The 20632-nt window shown below is 37.6% G+C and overlaps 1 protein-coding gene across 2 annotated transcripts in view; it reads left to right on the top strand.

Moving 5' to 3' along the window:
* The first annotated feature begins 4798 nt into the window (after positions 1-4798).
* LOC130222040 (NACHT, LRR and PYD domains-containing protein 12-like) overlaps positions 4799-20632 on the top strand; it is a 417646-nt gene continuing 401812 nt past the window's right edge. The window contains exons 1-2 of one of the 2 annotated variants that reach the window (XM_056454657.1): positions 4799-4914; positions 6478-6576. In XM_056454657.1, coding sequence (XP_056310632.1) covers positions 4817-4914; positions 6478-6576 — 197 coding nt within the window. In that variant the 5' untranslated portion in view covers positions 4799-4816. The remainder of the gene's footprint in view (positions 4915-6477; positions 6577-20632) is intronic. The other variant, XM_056454660.1, reaches the window with a different exon arrangement.

Genomic DNA, 20632 nt, shown 5'->3' with positions numbered 1-20632 from the left:
TTCAGATCCTGAGAGATGGTGGTGCCCAGGAACTTGAATGACTCCACTGCTGCCACAATGCTGTCCATGATGCTCAGTGGGGGAAGAGCAGGGGGGTTTCTCCTGAAGTCCACTATCATCTCCACTGTTTTGAGCGTGTTGAGCTCCAGGTTGTTGAGTGTAAGAGTGATCTTCTCTTTCCAACATTGTTTTCTTTCTTTCTTTCTTTTTTGAGTTGTATAGTTTGTTGATTTAGTTTTGTGAGGAAACGCCTGCTCCAGCTTTTTTTTTTAGCTGGAAGCATGGCTTTTCCAAACAAAACAGTGTTTGAGAGTTTAACACGGCGACATAGGCCTTTATCAGCATTTTTAAAGGTTACTAATGGTCCAGTTACCTGCAGCAGTTTACTTTTTTAAATTTTGACTGTAGTTTGGTTTAATGAAGTTTAATTTCATCTCAATGTGATTAACACCTTTGCTAAATGTTTTACTAAAATAAATAAGTCTTTTGGTTGAGTCTTAGATTTAATTTCAAATGAATTAAAACAAATTGAAATTAAAGTGTCCCCTCAACCCTGTTACAGTCTTCAACCTTGTCACTGTATTCTCAACCCTGTAAAATTAATATTTCAACAATTAAATATAAAAAAATCTTGCTGACTACCAACCATGTTAAGGCCTAACATTGTAAATATGTTGTTTGGGTAAGACATCTAAATGTTTTCTGAAATGTGGAGAGAATTTGACTCAGTGTAAGTTTATTCTGGAGCTGGCTATAGTCAGAAACAGAAACTGAAATGGCAGTTCATTAACTGTTTAGTAGCTCAAGCAACACTTGCTCTACTTATCACAAGAAGAAACTAAATAGATGATGTACATGATCAAGAGATTTAGAGTTTTTAAAGCATTTGTAAGATCCAGAATTACAATAGATTTGAAGTATTACAAGGCCATGAATGAGGCTGAAACCTTTGAACAACAGTGTGTTATAAGGACGCTGTCTGGAATGTGGAGGAAGGAGAGCTGCTGTTAGATCTGCTGTGGAGTTACAATGTGTGAAATGAAAAATCATGTAATAAAGTATTTTTGTAAAAATTTAAAAAATCTCTCTCTCTCTCTCTCTCTCTCTCACACACACACACACACACAACGTGCGCAGGACAGGGCAGCTGGAGCGACTCATAATTAAACTAAGTGTTCTAAACTATGGTTGTATTTAACAAGGATTCTGACACAACAACACGAAGCATAATCTTTCGTTGCATTTAAGGAGGAAACACGTCAAACTTAATGACACATTTGAGGGTCTTTGACAGCTCGCGACATCATCTGTCACTTTCTGAGTACATTTACATGGACACCAATACTCCGATTTTAATATGTTTAATACTCTGATTAGGAGTCTACCATGTAAGCAGCGATTTTTGATTACCTTAAAGGACCACCGAGTCACAAAATGCAGAGGTTTTTCTTTCCGTTCGCCATACGGTATCAAATCCATTAAAGCAGAAGTCAAAAGTTAAAAATGAAACATACAAAATTGCATGAAATGCTGGAGAGCCTGGTGATGCGACATTAATTGTTTTATACTGAAACTTGCCTTCAAAAAGTGCTTCCTTGGTCTTGTCCATATTTCTTTGTATGTTGAACATGTCGACCGCAACAGGAAAAAAAAAAAACCTGCAACTGCGTTAATTTTTTTAAACGCGTTAAATATTTCAAATTAATCGCATGCGTTAACGCACTAATTTTGATAGCACTAATATATATATATATATATATATATATATATATATATATATATATATATACACACACACAACAGTTCTGTCTGGTTTTTGAATCTGATTGGCTGATAGCCGTGAGATATTTTGCTAGTAACAGCACACAAAGGCCTCTTCACCTTTGTGTAATACTCCGCCAACATACAAGCAGAGGACGCTCTACAGTTAAACAAATATTCCCGCTGTTGGACAACATAATGTACTTTTGGAGCTATTTTAGTCGAGAATGTAGTTCTTTAGATTGCAACTATACAGTTTATTTATAAGGATAGTGCCTATTTCAAAATATTTATAATTTCTGAAAGACAGAGCGTCGGTGTCAATTAATCAAAGATGGTTGACCTTGTCTATCTATAGGATGGCGCCAGGACCGCATAATAAGCCCTTGCTTAGAAGATTAAAATTGAGTGTTTTCTAACTACGGCTAATCAAATCATTATTAAACTGCTAAGTTATACTCTAAGTCGATCTCTGTCTTTTGTATAGATTGCAACTATGCAGTTTATTTATAAGGACAGTGCCTATTTTATTACAATTGCTTTCCTATCCTGGTACTCAACAGTGTTATTCAGAGACCTCACCCCCAAACACACCCTCCTTATCGCAAACACAACAGCAGTTTGGTAGTGATTGAGCTGCTTTTTCGGAAATAATTCTTGTGAGATCTCGATTGCAACAGAGAAATACTGTAGACTGTAATAGACTGTAAAGAGATATCTCTGTAGACGGAGGGCATTTCATGTCAAGTTCAGCCTTATAATCTTAAAATGTCCGCAAAATCAGCTGTTTTGTCATCACTTTACACATTACGCTTGAGAATCATTCAAACACAAGCTCTACAGTGATGTTGGTGAATTAGTAACGGCTTCTGCTGTTTTGACGTCAGCAGACCTTAACCTTAATAACAGTGATTAACCTTAATCATTCAAATTCCTTTATAAATGCAGACACATTATTTGAACTTTCTTTAAAGGTTATTCCAAATCTGGGACTTACTTCTCGTGTCTTAAATGTAATAACTGTTTCTTCAGTATTAAAGTGTAGGATTACGGTTCACTGCTGGAAACCCTGCTGCCAGTAATTTACCATTAAATTACAAGATACATTTTTTTACAGTGTCTTATACAGTATAGGGACTCTATGGCTTCTTTCCAATGTACTGCCAAACCGAAAGCTTGGCTTGTTGTCATTGGTTGGTTCTTTGCTGAGGAAAGAAGACACGACACAGTTAGTGAAGCGAGTCAAAGTGTTCAGATTGTGTTCCTGCTGCACAAGAGCGTCTGTACTTCTGCATGTAAGTTTAATACTAAAATAATTATGCTTATTTGTGGAGATGATGAAGTGATTTTATGTTTAAGCGTGATTTTAATGTCAGCTGTTGTTCTAAAAATTGACTCCTCATAAATGTGCGTCATACAGTTGAAGTTGAACACAGTTTAGCTCACAGCAGTTTATCATAACACTTTAAAGCTATCACCATTTTTTTCACACTTTACAGCAAGAATAAACACATAACCGTTGTCTGATATATAAGGAACACCTAAATGTTTTCAAAAGGGGTCAAAACACCAACTGGAAAACATTTAGGTGTTGCTCAACTATGTCTAACTGCATGACATGCACGCACGAGAAGAGAAGAGGAGTCAGATTTCAGTACAACAGCTGTCAGCCTCAAACACTTTTTTAACACTCAGCTGTCTCTAAATCTATCTAGCAATAACTTACTAAATAAATAAATGTCTAAACCTGAATTTTTATAATATGCGTGTATCAAATTTGAAACAGGGTCAGCGGCTGATGGTTTTCGCAAAGCTCTGCTGATGTCTGCATTGGTGTTTTAGCTGCAGTATGGCAGAAAAGCAAGTAAAGGACTCTCTCGCAGAGAAACACAGGTATTGACTGTTTTTACACCATTATTTCAACACTTTCTCTGAAGAACAAAGACCAACAACAATGCACTTATTTGTGTTGCTATTGCCTGATCAAATGATGGACAAAGCTTCAGTTTACAGCTTCAGGAAATGTATTCAAATCATTCTAGGTGACAAGACAGCTAGATCTGGTGTCAAATGTATCAGAGCTGAATACGTGTAATGTGTGCTGTTTAAAGTCCTGTACAAAATCAGCATTGAAGCTGACCTCAGAACAGTTTCAGCTTGTGCTTACAGAGGAGATCAAATGAAGATTGACTAGAACTTCATTTAATACAAAGATGCATGTGAAACTTGCTGTGTATAGTTCAGTAAAGGGAATCTTAACATATTTTTGTCTCTCAGACTTAAACATTATATTAAATTCAATAGATACAAATAATGTTGTGTATTTTATATCTCCTCATCTGGTTTCTGTGGTGAGTTTTTAACTCACCAGGTCACATAACAAGGTTTTAGTCAAAAGTGTTTTTTTTTCAGTGAAGATGAGATTGTGAAGAATGAGAAAACAGCGCATCACTCATCTGTTTACCCATGATTCCTGTGTAGCAGACCTGATCAGACAGACCTTCAGCAAACTATTAATTTGTGCTGAATTAAACTGAACAAACTCATATTTTGCTGATAAAACTCTTTTTTAACACTAATAACAGCACACTAAGAAAAGACTATATGAATGTTCTAAATAAATTATGTTTTTCCTAATAAAGGGACATGAGGAGAACTTTAAAAGCAAAGTAACTTCATTTATTTGAATACAATAAGTATAGTAGGTTTCATTAATACTGTAACAACAACAACTGTCTCTTTAAATAGTATTTATTAAATATTTACAAAACAAAAATAGTCCTCACTTTAGATTAGGTTACAAAACTGGATGAAGTTGAGTTAATAAAGCATTTATTAACATACAAAATAACTATTACTACATGCCTGAATAATAAGATTTATAAATATTTAATGTATATTAATGCTGAGTCAATGCTTAACAAATGGTTCATTCTCTATTTGCTAATGCTTAATAAATTACTGATAGTGTGCAGTTATTGGAGTGTTGCAAACTGTAGGGAAAGACTGAAGTTTCTTCTGCAGTTTATCCCTCTGGTGTGTTTGTCTCTTCAGTATGAGATCATGTGTGTCCAGCTCTGTGGTTCTGAAGAGTGACTGCTCAAAAGCTGATCCACCATACTTCAGTGAGGAATCACCATCATCTGCCAAAAGGTATTTTGTGTTTTACATTGTTGCTCACACATGAACTGTTTGCAAATATTATAATAATCATCTGGATATATTGTTTTAATATTTATTTTATTGTTTTACCTTTGTGTAATACTCCGCCAACATTCTAGCAGAGGACACTCTACAGTTAAACAAATATTCCTGCTGTTGGACAACATAATGTACTTTTGGGGCTTTTTTAGTTGAGAATAGTTGTTTAGATTGGAACTATACAGTTTATTTATAAGGATAGTGCCTATTTCAAAATATTTATAATTTCTGAGAGACAGCATGTCGGTGTCCATTAGTCAAAGACGGTTGACGTTGTCTATCTACAAGATGGCGCCAGGACCGCATAATAAGTCCTTGCTTAGAAGATTAAAATTGAGTGTTTTCTAACTACGGCTAATCAAATCATTATTAAACTGTTAAGTGATACTCTAAGTCGATCTCTGTCTTTTGTATAGATTGCAACCATGCATTTTATTTATAAGGACAGTGCCTATTTTAATACAGTTAATTTCCTATCCCTGTTCTCAACAGTGTTATTCAGAGACCTTACCCCCGAACACACCCTTCTTATCGCAAACACAACGGGAGTCTTGTAGTGATTGCGCTGCTTTTTTCTGGGATAATTCTTGTGAGATCTCGATTGCAACAGAGAAATACTGTAGACTGTAATAGACTGTAAAGAGATATCTCTGTAGACGGAGGGCATTTCATGTCAAGTTCAGCCTTATAATCTTAAAATGTCCGCAAAATCAGCTGTTTTGTCATCACTTTACACATTACGCTTGAGAATCATTCAAACACTAGCTCTAAAGTGACGGTGATGAATTAGCTGTTTTGACGTCAGCAGACCTTAACCATAATAACAAAGATTAACCTTAATCATTCAAATTCCTTTATAAATGCAGACACATTATTTAAACTTTCTTTAGAGGTTATTCCTAATCTGGGACTTAATGATCATGTCTTAAATGCAATAACTGTTTCTTCAGTATTAAAGTGTAGGATTACGGTTCACTGCTGGAAACCCTGCTGCCAGTAATTTACCATTAAATTACAAGATACATTTTTTACAGTGTAATCTTATACAGTATATAGACTCTATGGCTTCTATGGTGTATTAAATAAATTATGTTTTTCTTAATAAAGGGACACGAGAAGAACTTTAAAACCAAAGTAACTTCATTTATTTGAATACAATAAGTGCAGTAGGTTTTATTTTACTGTAACAACAACTGTCTCTTAAAATAGTATTTAATAAATATTTACAAAACAAAAATAGTCCTCACTTTAGATTAGGTTATAAAACTGGATAAAGTTGAGTTAATAAAGCATTTATTAACATACAAAATAACTATTACTACATGCCTGAATAATAAGATTTATAAATATTTAATGTATATTAATGCTGAGTCAATGCTTAACAATTGATTAATTCTCTATTTGCTAATTCTTAATAAATTACTGATAGTGTGCAGTTATTGTAGATTTGCAAACTGTAGGGAAAGACTGAAGTTTCTCCTGCAGTTTATTCCTCTGGTGTGTTTGTCTCTTCAGTGTGAGATCATGTGTGTCCAGCTCTGTGTCTCTGAAGAGTGACTGCTCAAAACATGATCCACCATACTTCAGTGAGGAATCACCATCATCTGCCAAAAGGTATTTTGTGTTTTACATTGTTGCTCACACATGAACTGTTAGCAAATATTTCAATAATCATCGGAAGATATTATTTAAAAAAAAATCATATTTGTATACACTTTGTATAAAATGCTGACAAATTATTTAAAGATTGAATGATCAGTAATTAAACAAATGCCAATAAGCAATAGGATAAATACAATAAAACAGTACTTTAAAGGCACAATGTGTAAGAATGTTCAAATTAAGTTAATTATTTACTTAAATATTGTGTTTTTCACAAGCGATGTTTCCATTCACATATTTTCATGCACATTTTGGAATATTGCATGTTTAATGGTAACATCAAGATGTGAATACATTTTGAAAGTGTACATAAAAAATGTATGCACACAACTGGTTTTACTTTTTATCCGATAAGAAGTTGCTTAAGTAAGGGGTTTTATGTAATATTTTGAATCATCCAAATTGGGGTGGGCAAAAATATCATGTTTTTTTTCAGGAAAATCAGGATTTATAATTTTATCACAATTCTTTCATGTGTAGGTTTTTCTTTTTCACAGTGGGTGTATTTGGCAGGAGCATTTTAGAAATTGAATGAACAAACATAAAAAAGAAATGTTTTGTTGTTTTAAAAATAAAATACTGGCATAAAAATACTAGCGTATGCTAGTTAAAATTAAAATAAAATTTCCGGTTATTAGATTCTTATCAGTTTAATTAAAATAATAATTTCGGTAAATAGATTCTTATCAGTTTAATTAAATGAATAATTCCGGTAATTAAATTATAATTCCGGTAATTAAATAATGATGCCGGTATTTATATTCTTATCAGTTTAATTAAATTATTATTAATTCCTGTAATTAATTCTTAATTGTAATATTAATTAAAAAATAGATATTATAATATTATTAATTAGATTTTAATCAAATGAAATAAAATATATCAACCGTTATTAAAACCATATTTTAATTATTGTACTTCATTATATTATATTTTAACTATTGTACTACATTATATTATATTTTAATTATTGTAATACATTATATTATATTTTAATTATTGCAGTAAACTATTATAATAATATACTATTATACACTATTATGTTATACTAATATATTATATTATATTTTAATATAATTAATAAACTATTAGTATCTCCCATGTGGTCTTGCCTGCGCTCTGGTATGACCATACTGGCTCGATGTGTGTGTGTGTGTGTGTGTGTGTCTCTGGTACGGGTGTGGGCCTGGCTCTGACTGTGTGTCTGTCTTGGTAATTTGAAGACAGTTGAAGACTGCTTGTGAAAGATAGAAGACATATCTGATGACTGTTACAATGCAATCGCTATATGCTACTATGTGATAAGAGAACGTAATGGTTGAGCTTGTTTAATAAACGCGAACATCCGCTTACATGGCTATCAGTCAGTGTGGCTCTTACCGGCTGTTTAGGTATGGGTGTGTCTGTGTGTGTGTCTGTGTGTGTGTGTGTGTGTGTGTGTGTGTGTGTGTGTGTGTGTGAGCGATGATAAGGTAAACTTATCCTTTAGACAGCATCCCGTCAACTATTTGTGAAAGATATATATATCAGAAATGGAACATGTATCTGATTGATATGTTGATAGGTGATTAGAAAGTGTGCTGATATTGCATATCTATATATTCACATGCAGCCAACTGTGTGCATGTGTGTGTGTTTGTGTATGCCTGGGTCTGGTTGTGTCTGCTTGAATTCACGACACAGTATTTAATGAATCAGCCTTTATTATTGCTCATTAATAGGTTATGTTGTTTTCACATTATTACTACATTAAACTAATACATATTTTAAGACAGACAAAAGACCATCAGTCATATCGTTTTAATGTATCTTTTATCGAAACTATCTAATTAAAATATATTTACAAAATTAATCCAGCAAATAACAAATCTTAATATGCATTGACGACAAATTAGCAGACCTTGTAAAACTATTTATCTAAAAATGTAATGTTCTAAACTGCTGGTTGAAAAACACAGATGTAAATTCCAGTTGTCTTTGTGATTAATGAAAAGTTTTATTATGAAAAACATTTTAAGCTGAATTTTTTTCTTTTGACTAACACATTTTCAATATATTTACATGCATGATCTGTATTTTATGGCACACATTGTAGTATAATTAATCTAAAAACGTAATGTTTTGCACACTGGTCATCACTGGTGTAGATTTGAAAATAAATGATTTAAAATAAAAGATTTACTAAAAGGTCTTATCAGTCTTTAGACAGTATTGTTATTTCAGTTTGAAAAGGTAAATAAAATGTATTACTCATAGTAATTGTACTGCTCACAATTGAAGCCAGGCAACTTAGTTACGGAATTTTAGATTCAAACTGATTTGAATTCTTTAAAAATTCTTGATAATATAAAGAGAAATATAGAGATTATTCCGAATATAAAACAAAAATATAAACAAAAATGATTTTCAGTTTATCTAAAAACAGTACAGCTCCATCCCTTAGTTACCTTTACTTAATGTTATACAGTAAAATGTATTTGTTTATCTACTGGAGCCACCATTTATATGTTCACATAACAGTGTTAAATCAAGTAAGCCTACACATTTGTCAAAATAAGTCAAGTTTAAAGGTAGTTCTTGAAAGTAGACAGAGCAAATGATGCTTTTCTTTTACCATTAGATTTAGATGAATTAAGATTATTGATACTACACACATTTTGTAGTGAGTGTATATGTTTCTTTAAATTGAAGGTTTTTCATTGACATACACATTTTCAACTGAACAATCTAAAATCGAACAATGTTTTTTTCACTCTGAATATAAAACGTTATCACACATAAAAGTGATGTTTAAAATACTATTCATTAAACTTAACGCATGACTAGAGTTTTGTTTTTACAAGCCAGAAACATTGAGCTAATTCAAGCTTTTGATTTTGCACTCTGTTGCACTTTTTCAACACAAAATGTAAGCTTTTTATGCACCTGCTAAAAATCTGTAATTTTGAGCCACTGTCAGAGTTTGTAAGTTACAAAGCATACATGTTTTTAAAACTGTCAGTTCTCAAAAGTTACTTAACGTTTCTTCTGGAGTTTTTAAGAACAACATTGCAGGGGCTTCGTCAAACATAAAGATACATTTCAAACATTAGATTCATACTGACACACAAGCCTTTGTAAAATTTAAGAGAGAAAATCACTAAGAAAAAGATTAAAACAAGAATAGTTTCATTTGGGCGGGAAAAAAGTGATAATATGAAAAACATTGCTTACACCAATATGGTCTAATGGTTAGAATTTCGTGGTTTTATGATATGGGAATATTTTTAACCTCTAATGTGTCCCAAGTAACATTAATAACAACACTTAGCCACAGTTATTTGTATCGTACTTGAATGCTACACGCTATACTGTCAACAAAGCACATTAATATCAAAGAGTAAATACATTTTATTTTAAGAATACTTTGCAGTAAACTTTAATAAATGAATACGTTTATTTTATCAATCTTCTAATGCAGAATGTTTTTGAAACATTTAATTATGTTTTATGACCAGTGTCTTCTGACCAAATTATTTGACCTAATTCAAGCATCCGTTTTCTGCTGCACTTTTTAACACAAAATGTCTTTGCAAACTTTTTGCATATGTGTTAAACTCTCAAAGCATCTGTTATGATGCATACAGTAAAAGACACAATAACCATTTCTACTGCCAATTATATTTTGTTGTCTAGATCTATAAATCTACAAAACTAAATTGAATACTTGCCACTAAATCTGCATTAATATCTTTTTGCAACAGTGTCTAAGGTACAGTGTATTAGAAATGTATTGAAAGTTTGAGTTGTAAATGTTTTGGTTTTAAACCAGAGACAACCAACAATATAATGTATGCCTTTTGTTCATACAGTTTTTCAAATGAATGAGAAATTATAAAATTGTACGTCAGTACTTCTAGATTTAAAACTAAATTGGGTGACAGTTTTTAGTTTGTCTTTCTAAACTGACTACAAAACCATTACACATTAGAACTGTATGTTATTATGGGTGTCTTAAACGTCAACCAACTTTAATAAATGATATACAGTTTATACCTTTATGCTTTAAACAAGTAACCACTCTTTGACACACTATGCAACATTTTAATTTTCTAATATTTAAATATACATTTGGCATAATTACAGGTCTTAAATCAATTTCGACAATGTTTCTATGATTTGTTTCACGCCATCATGTTTTGCGTCTAGCTCATTTTCTAACTTTTTTACAGGAAAGGCATAGACACTTTTCAGAACTAGCAATAGGTCATTTATACCGCTAGACTTTGAATGTATGGAATAAAATCACTGTCATTAATATTTCGTGCGTAAATAAAATTCACGCATCCGTAATTATAAAATCGTAAAGGAAAAAGGAGCGTACTCGTAATTTTACGAGGCTACAATTAAAAAATCTGCGATTAGAACAGACACAGATACGACATTTTGTTTTTCTGTTTGTTTATGACTGATAATTTTACGATGGGTGTACTTTACAAACACGAATTACAGTTTCTCTACGGACACGAAGTCCTGATTACGAGTACGAATCAAACAGCGAGACTTCACTGTCAAAATTACGTCACCGCTTCCACAGGCATTAATAAACAAGCGAGAGTCATCGATCATAACGGCGCGCCTGCTGGACGTTCGAGCTTACACACACCGTCTCAGATAAGATTTCTGTTATTCCCTCTTTGAGAAATGTCCGTCATGAGCTGTAATAAAGGTTGAGACTCAATGAGGTCCTATTTCGCTGTGTTTCTTGGAAATTTTACTGAATCAAAATTAAGAACGGGCAGAGGATAGAGAGCTAGCATTATGTCAATTAACGTTACAGGCAGCGAGCGCAGAGTCTCTCAGTGAATCACTTAACTATAACATGACATCTGTTGATTAAGTCACCTATTTTAACTGTTTAAATAACTCTCAAATACTCTAAGATCACCAGAGAACACAAATTAAATTAGACAGATTTATCCAGTATAGGTAGATAAAACAAAGAAAAGTTTTACTCTTATCAATTAATTAACTTTAAATAAACCAGAATAAGCAAAATATAATGTGGTAATTAAACAATCACGAATATAGAACAAACACACACGGAAAGAGTGAAACACACAGAATAGTATAAGGCTAAATGGTAAAATAAATGTTTATGGTAATAGTTTATTAATTATAGTAATACAATATAATGTAACTAATAGTTTAATCAAGTAATATAACAAACAGATAATAACAATTAACATAACAAACATTTATATCAATAGTTACTAATACCTTACTTTGTACAAATTTAAAGATAATATAAAAATATATATCTGATCATGTCATCTCCTCTCCATACATCAATGAGGGGCTTAATTATTCAGCTTTCAGATGACATACAGGTCTGTTTCAGATGATTGCCCCTCATGTCTGGTTTTGTGGTCCGGGGTCACATATTTAACATTTATTTATTTTGATTCATAGTCTCATAAATATGTTTAACGTTATATACATAACAGAAATCTTATCTGAGACGGTGTGTGTAAGCTCGAACGTCCAGCAGGCGCGCCGTTATGATCGATGACTCTCGCTTGTTTATTAATGCCTGTGGAAGCGGTGACGTAATTTTGACAGTGAAGTCTCGCTGTTTGATTCGTACTCGTAATCAGGACTTCGTGTCCGTAGAGAAACTGTAATTCGTGTTTGTAAAGTACACCCATCGTAAAATTATCAGTCATAAACAAACAGAAAAACAAAATGTCGTATCTGTGTCTGTTCTAATCGCAGATTTTTTAATTGTAGCCTCGTAAAATTACGAGTACGCTCCTTTTTCCTTTACGATTTTATAATTACGGATGCGTGAATTTTATTTACGCACGAAATATTAATGACAGTGATTTTATTCCATAGAATGCACCAATTAACACAGGTCCACTCTTGCAAGTTTACTTTAAGTTATAACATTTGTATGTAAACCTGATCCTGTGTATGTAAACCACCTATGACTAGGTGGGGTAATGAAATGCCAAGCAGGTTATTTTTTCTTTATAAATGCTTGTAGAATTTAAAATCTACTTAGTTACATTAAAACATTTTACTTGTTTAACACAAAATCATAAGTTTACTTAAGCTGATAAACTTTTTATTTCGAGCAAATATACACTGAAATAGAGTAGTACATAATGAACAAACATGGATTGCATAGGAATAATAAAGACAAATCAACTAAGAAAAAAATATATGTATATACAGTCATACATTGAAGAAAAACAGGAAACACCAGAACACTGTAACGACATTACTGAATATCTAACCAGCAAAGAAATTCTACTAAAAGCATTCTGTCGTGTTCAAGAATGTGGTTGGTCAAAACTTCCACAATCTCAGCTATATTTGCTATTTTGTTTTGTGAAAGCAGTGACACACAAATATCTGTTATATATGTAGACATGCATAGAACCTGCGTTACTCCCATCTCATCACTCCATCCAGTCAGCACCTCAAGAATTTTTGTAATGGTTGCACAGACAGCACCTCTGCTACGAACACACAGGTGAGTCAATTGATTTATCGTATCGCCCCATGAGTTTAAGGCACCTCTCACAACGTCCATTTCTCTCTTGAGATTTTTCACAACGTTTGCCATCTCCTGTACAATCATGATTAGAATCAAACGCATCATTGATGATCCTCTCCAGAAGAAAGACCATATGGTCCCTATAATGCTGTTTAAACATGTCGTCCACAATAGACCTCATTTGACAATCAAAAGCAGGGTCGCACTTGCACTCAGGCCTTTCATGCGCATCAGAGTCAGCATTTTGAGAACAATAGCAATCCGCCATTTTTGCAAGGGGCTGTCACAAGAAATCAGAAAATAATTTTTTAGAAAACTTTTTTATTTAATCACAATACAAAGTTTGTACCATAATCTGTGTAGAACATATGCAGTAGTACCTTAAGGATGCTGCTGGTGTCCCTAAGCAGCAATAGTTCAGTCCTAATAGCTCAGTGCAAACAAGACCAAAGTAGGCACTGTGGTCCTCAAAGTTAGTACATTTTTATGTCTTTATTCTTCTTTTTACTCCTGATCAATGGGTTCTTGTAGAAAGTTCTGGGGTCGGTGACTGTGCCCAAAAGCATTACTCCTTGGTAGCTAGAAGTAATAATGGGCGCTTTATCTACACATTCAATCAGGTCCGCCTTCACTTACTGGGGCGGTACTATGAACATCTGCCATGGTGTCATAAAAGTCATGAATAAACATTTAGTTAACATCTTTTATTTAAGACATAGACGTGATGATGTAGGGATACCTATTTTGATTAAACAAAATAAAAAATACAGGATCATACCGTAAATATATTCACAATGAAATATTTTAGAGAACTAATATTATAGAATTTTATATTTCATGGAGGGTTTAGGTTGACAAAATATAATGCTTACTTGAAGACATTTCAAAACTGGTGTTATGAAGCGGACAGGAGACAGAGGTAAGGAAACGTTAGGGTGTTTATTAAATGACAACAAGGAGCACATGAAGGATAGCCAGGAGGATCAGGAATGATGTTGGGGTCTTTTCCTCCGTGGCTGGGTAACAGGAATACACGAGGATGGACAGCACACACCAGATACAGCTGACAGAGGATGACACAGACTTGGAAGGACTGGAAGACAGGACGATTCGGGAGGACCAGGAAGACTAGGAGGAATACAAAGAGAACAGGTAAGTAAATCGTTTGTTTTAGCTGAGGATGACTACGCTGAGTGGTCGCTCAGTTGTCCGCTTTCGTCGAGACGAGCCCGGACAATGAGCGACTGGAGTGCTGTGCTTTTATCTGGTGCTCGTGAATGTGATGCAGCTGTGTGCTCATTAGAAGTCAGGTGATGGTGATCTTCGTGAGTGGGGGTCGTGAGAGCCTGACCAATCCATGACAGTACCCCCCTCCCCAGGGCCCGCTCCTGAGGGCCGACACCTCCGACGCCGTGGTGGTCTCCCTCTGCCTCTAGGCGCTGGGAACTCAGGGTGGCTCTCATGAAACTCCACCATGAGACTAGGATCGAGAATATCAGCTCTGGGAACCCATGTCCTTTCTTCGGGGCCGTACCCTTCCCAGTCCACCAGGTACTCCAACTGGCCACCACGACGTCGGGAACGCAAGATCTCCTTCACTGCGTAGACGGCTCCTTCTTCTAGGAGCAGTGGAGGAGGGGGTTCCTCTTCGTGGTCAGGCTCTGTGGAGGGAAGAACAGGATCGTGATAGGGTTTCAGGAGTGATACGTGGAATGTAGGGTGAATACGGTAGTGAGAGGGTAATTGTAGTTTGTAGGTGACGGGGTTAACCTGTTCCACGATGGTGAAGGGACCAACAAATCGGGGACTTAACTTGCGAGAGGGCAGTCGCATGCGTATGTCCCGGGTGGATAGCCACACCTTTGTCCGGGTGTGTATCTGGGTTCTTCAGACCTTCTCCTATCGGCGGTTACCTTGCTTCGACGGACTGCCCTCTGCAGATGTTGATGAGCCTCGTCCCAGACTCTCTCGCTCTCCCGGAACCAGTGATCCACTGCGGGGACATCAGATGGTTCGCCATCCCAGGGAAAGAGCGGTGGTTGGAAGCCCAGGACGCACTGGAATGGCGTGAGTCCGGTGGAGGGTTGCCGCAGTGAATTTTGGGCATATTCTGCCCAGCCCAAATACTGGCTCCAGGAGTTCTGGTGACCACTGCAGAAGGTCCTCAGGAACCGTCCCACCTCCTGAATCTTCCTCTCTGTCTGCCCGTTGGTTTGGGGATGATATCCAGAAGAGAGGCTGACGGCCACACCTAGGAGCTTGAAGAAGGCTTTCCATAGACGTGAGATGAACTGTGGACCTCTGTCCGACACAATATCTTCTGGAATACCAAATGACCTGAAGACTTGATTAAAGATATTGTCGGCAGTTTCAAAGGCTGTGGGAAGACCTTTCAGAGGGATTAGTTTGACAAACTTTGAGAATCTATCTACTATGACTAGAATACAGGTATTACCTTCTGACGAAGGGAGGTCAGTGATAAAGTCCACTCCTAGGTGTGACCAGGGACGGTTCGGAATCGGCAAGGGATGGAGCTTTCCAGCGGGTAGATGACGTGGGCTCTTGGATTGGGCACAGTCCTTACAGCCCTGAACATATTGCCTCACATCCCTTGCCATGTTTGGCCACCAGAATCGTTGGGATACTAGCGAGAGAGTATTGTTGATCCCTGGATGTCCAGTGCCTAGCGAGGTATGTAAGGAGTGGATCAGATCTACCCGGTGTTCAGGTGGTATGAACTGCCGATGAGGAGGGCATCCCGGCGGAGCAGGGGCTTCCGGAGTGGCAACGACTGGAGGAGCGTTCCAGGTGATCGGACAAATGGAGATGTGTTCGGGAAGAATCTTCGTTGGGAGTTCTTCATGATCGTGATGCTCGTGTAAACGAGAGAGAGCGTCTGCTCTTAGATTCTTGGGTCCTGGACGATAGGAAATGGAGAAATCAAAACGTGAGAAGAAAAGTGACCATCTGGCTTGACGTGGACATAGTCTCTTGGCCTCTTTGATGTATTGGAGGTTTTTGTGATCTGTGATCACCTGGAACGGATGTTTGGCTCCCTCCAACCAGTGACGCCACTCCTCCAAGGCTAGCTTGATTGCTAGAAGCTCCCTGTCTCCTATGCTGTAATTCTGCTCCGCCGGGCTCAACTTCCGAGAGAAATAGGCACAGGGATGCAGTCGGGGCGGTGTATCATGATGTTGAGATAATACTGCCCCGACGCCGGTGGTGGATGCGTCCACTTCCACCACGAAAGGAAGATTTGGGTCAGGATGAGTCAGGAGTGGGGCCCTTGTGAACTCCTTCTTAAGAAGGCGGAAGGCTGCGGCTGCTTCTTTGGTCCACTCCAGTCCTTTGGGTTTACCCTTGAGGAGATTAGTGAGAGGTGATGTAATCCTGCTGTAGTCCTTGATAAACCGTCTATAAAAGTTAGCAAACCCAAGAAACCTCTGGAGCTCCTTAATGGAAGTGGGTTCTGACCAGGATAGAACAGCCTCAATTTTCTTCCCATCCATACGTATACCGGTTTGGTCAATGATGTATCCCAAGAAATGAATCGACTTCTGGTGGAATGAGCATTTCTCCGCTTTGAGGTAGAGGTGATGTTCTCTCAATGTGTGTAGGACCTCCGCAACGTGTTGGCGATGTTCGGCCTCACTCCGGGAGTAAATGAGGATGTCATCTATGTACACTATTACACAGTGGTGAAGAAACTCCCGGAGGACTTCATGAATGAAGTTTTGGAATACGGAGGGGGCGTTGACCAGACCGTAAGGCATGACCTCATATTCATAGTGGCCAGTAGGGGTCACGAATGCTGTCTTCCATTGGTCCCCCTCACGTATTCTTATCAGATTATACGCGCTGCGGAGGTCCAATTTAGTGAAGACTTTAGCTTCTCGGAGCTGTTCCAAAGCGGCTGGTACCAGAGGAAGGGGATATCGGTATTTTACTGTACCGTTATTTAGGACCCTGTAGTCGATGCATGGACGCAGCCCTCCGTCCTTCTTGGCCACAAAGAAGAAGCTTGAGGCGGCTGGTGATTTTGAGTGACGTATGTACCCCTGACTCAGAGCTTCCCTTATGTAATCTTCCATTGCCTGATTCTCTGGAAGCGAGAGCGGGTAGATCCTACCTCTTGGCAACTGGGCATCTGGAACTAGGTCGATCGCGCAGTCCCATGGCCGATGCGGCGGTAGCTGGGAAGCTCTCTTGGGGCAGAAGACATCATGAAAGGAGCTGTACTCCTTAGGAATGTGGATAGACTGCTTCTCAGGAGGGCTCTCGACCGATGTTGCAAACAAAGAAATGGGGTTCCGACCTTGAAGAGGGAGATTTGGAAAACAGGCAGGTGTACATCCAGATCCCCATTTCTTTATCTCTCCTGTGCCCCAAGAGATGATGGGATCGTGCTTCACCAGCCACGGGCGCCCTAGAATGATGTCCATATTTGCACCCTCCAGAACCAGAAATTGAATCCTCTCTTGATGTAACAACCCCACTTGAAGAAGGATGTCTTCGCATTGTCGATGGATACGGGTCGAAGATCGAGTGCACTGGGTTATCGGTTGTATCTGGTATATATGCGAGGACGCCTCAGTACGGAGGTGGAGTTGACGACAGAGGGATTGGGAGATGAAGTTCCCTGCTGACCCGGAGTCGATGAGGGCTGTGACAAGGAGAGAAATAGAGGCAGTAGTTATTTGTACGGTGGTAGTAAGTGGTTTACATTGTTCAATATTCGTACTGAATACACTCACTGAAGTCCGAATGGGACGAAGGGGACACTCCATACGGGTGTGTCCACTGACAATCGCAGTATAGACACAGACCCCGGGTCAGCCTCCTCTGTCGTTCCGCTGATGTCAGTCTTCCAGACTCTATTATCATGGGTTCTGGTTCTGGAGAGGCTGTTGACTCAGGCGATTGGAGGAGTGCAGACGAGGGGGTGATGGTGTCCTGTTGATAGGAACGGAGACGATCGGAACATCGGAGAGAATGTTGGATGAATCTCTCCAGACCCACTGTATCATCTAATGTGGCCAGTTGGATTCGGAGAGTGGGTTCCAAGCCGAGCCGGTACGTGGTCAACAACGATCTCTCATTCCATCCACTTGCAGCTGCTAGAGTGCGAAACCGGAGAGCATATTCCTGTGTAGATAGAGTACCTTGCTTTAGATGATACAGCTGCTCTCCAGCGGCTACTTCCCCATCAGAACGTCCAAACACCTCTTTGAAATACTCCGTGAAGGTAGTGATGGAATTCATGACCGGCCCGGCTTGGTTCCAGATCGTCTCAGCCCATTTAAGTGCAGGTCCAGAGAGTAGAGATACGATGTAGGCGATCTTCGACTTATCTGTGGGATATAGAGAAGGTTGCATTTCGAATATGAGGGAACATTGTAACAGAAAACCATTGCACTCCCCCGCTCCGCCTGAGTAGGGCGCTGGTCGGGCCATGGGACTGGAAGGAAGGGCCGAAGAAGAAACTGTGGAGGCGGAAGTGCTCGGTGCTGGTGGTGCGTTGGAAAGTGGAGCTGGTGGCTGTAGAATCCGCTTCAACTGGTCCACCAGCTCTTGAAGGTGATCGGGGGTGCTCATGTTGTCGTCGTTATGGGTCCGGGCTTCTGTTATGAAGCGGACAGGAGACAGAGGTAAGGAAACGTTAGGGGTGTTTATTAAATGACAACAAGGAGCACATGAAGGATAGCCAGGAGGATCAGGAATGATGTTGGGGTCTTTTCCTCCGTGGCTGGGTAACAGGAATACACGAGGATGGACAGCACACACCAGATACAGCTGACAGAGGATGACACAGACTTGGAAGGACTGGAAGACAGGACGATTCGGGAGGACCAGGAAGACTAGGAGGAATACAAAGAGAACAGGTAAGTAAATCGTTTGTTTTAGCTGAGGATGACTACGCTGAGTGGTCGCTCAGTTGTCCGCTTTCGTCGAGACGAGCCCGGACAATGAGCGACTGGAGTGCTGTGCTTTTATCTGGTGCTCGTGAATGTGATGCAGCTGTGTGCTCATTAGAAGTCAGGTGATGGTGATCTTCGTGAGTGGGGGTCGTGAGAGCCTGACCAATCCATGACAACTGGTTGCCATACTAATGGACAATCAAATAAATTTGAATGTTTTTACGCAAATATGTACACGCTTTTCAACATTATTCTGTGGTCTGAATTGTTCATTATAGTTGTTTATTTGGCTTCCTATTAGGGCTCAAAGCAGTCACATATTTAATTGAAAATTTGCTTATTTCATGATAGTGTTCTTTTTTTAAAGAATTAAGAATTGAGAAGAAATACGCTTACATCTACACATACATATTCGTTTTGGAATTAAAAATGTAACGATACAAGACACGCTATTTATTTTAAGTGAAATATACTTGTAAGAAAATACAATTACATTTATGAAATGACCCATATTACATAACTTATTGCAATGCCTTTGAGGTAAAGAAAGAGAAAGTTTAAGAGCCGTTAAAAAACAAGCTAATAAATTTAGTTAGACATCATGTGCTTGACATTTTAGTAAATAGTTAAAGCTACTGATTGTGCTAATTGAATATTTAGCATTTTGAAAGGTAAATATGTGTCAGGGTATGTAAAGCTGTCGCCTCTGACTTGTTTGGTTGTGATTGGTGAAAAGTTTCCACAAACTGAAATATTAAAGTGTTTTTATTCACTATTCTGCAACTTTGATGCAATCTACACTGTAAAAGAAATATACTAAAGTACTCACTTAAAAAAGTTGGGTTAATAATAACCCAACAGGTAACCCATAGATGGGTCAATTTGGCACCGACCTTCTGTTGGGTTATTGTAACCCAATCCATTGGGTTGATAAGGTTAACCCAACAATTTGGGTTATAAAAATAACAAATTTGTTGGGTTATTTTGCCAAAAAGTGGCTTAACCCCTAAATAATAATAAATTATTATTATTATTATTATAGTAGTAGTATTAGTCATCTTTATATGTAAATAAAAAATACACAGCTTTTATTACATTGGCAAAGCTTTATTTAAATCCATGAATTTAGTGCCACATCTTTCACAATTACAAACGCCTGAGAGCAGTTTAGTTCATCCCCAAGCAGCAGGACAAGAGGGTTCTGTCTCTGTTGCTCCTCCTCCTCTAAGTACTGAACGAAATACAAGTATACACACATGAATTAAATAATGTCCAACATTTATTGTCATAAATAATGCACCTAGAAGTCGCAAATCAACAAATTCTTGTTTTGCCTCCTGGTATGAGGGCCGAACCATCTTGATGCACAATCTGTATGGCAGTGAAGAAATGATAGCTGGCTGAGTTGTTAAAGTGACATCTCCAAAGCGGGATCTCCAAGGCTGTCTTTATATCAAACAGAAGAAATCACAATAATTAAACTCAAAACAAGCCCCTCATATCAAAGGTGAAATGCTACAAATTGGGATTAAAACAGAGCTGT

This window comes from Danio aesculapii, chromosome 4, assembly GCF_903798145.1.
Source record: "Danio aesculapii chromosome 4, fDanAes4.1, whole genome shotgun sequence".
NCBI lineage: Eukaryota > Metazoa > Chordata > Actinopteri > Cypriniformes > Danionidae > Danio > Danio aesculapii.
The sequence above is the reverse complement of the archived record's forward strand: the minus strand, read 5'-3'. Positions and strand labels throughout refer to the sequence as shown.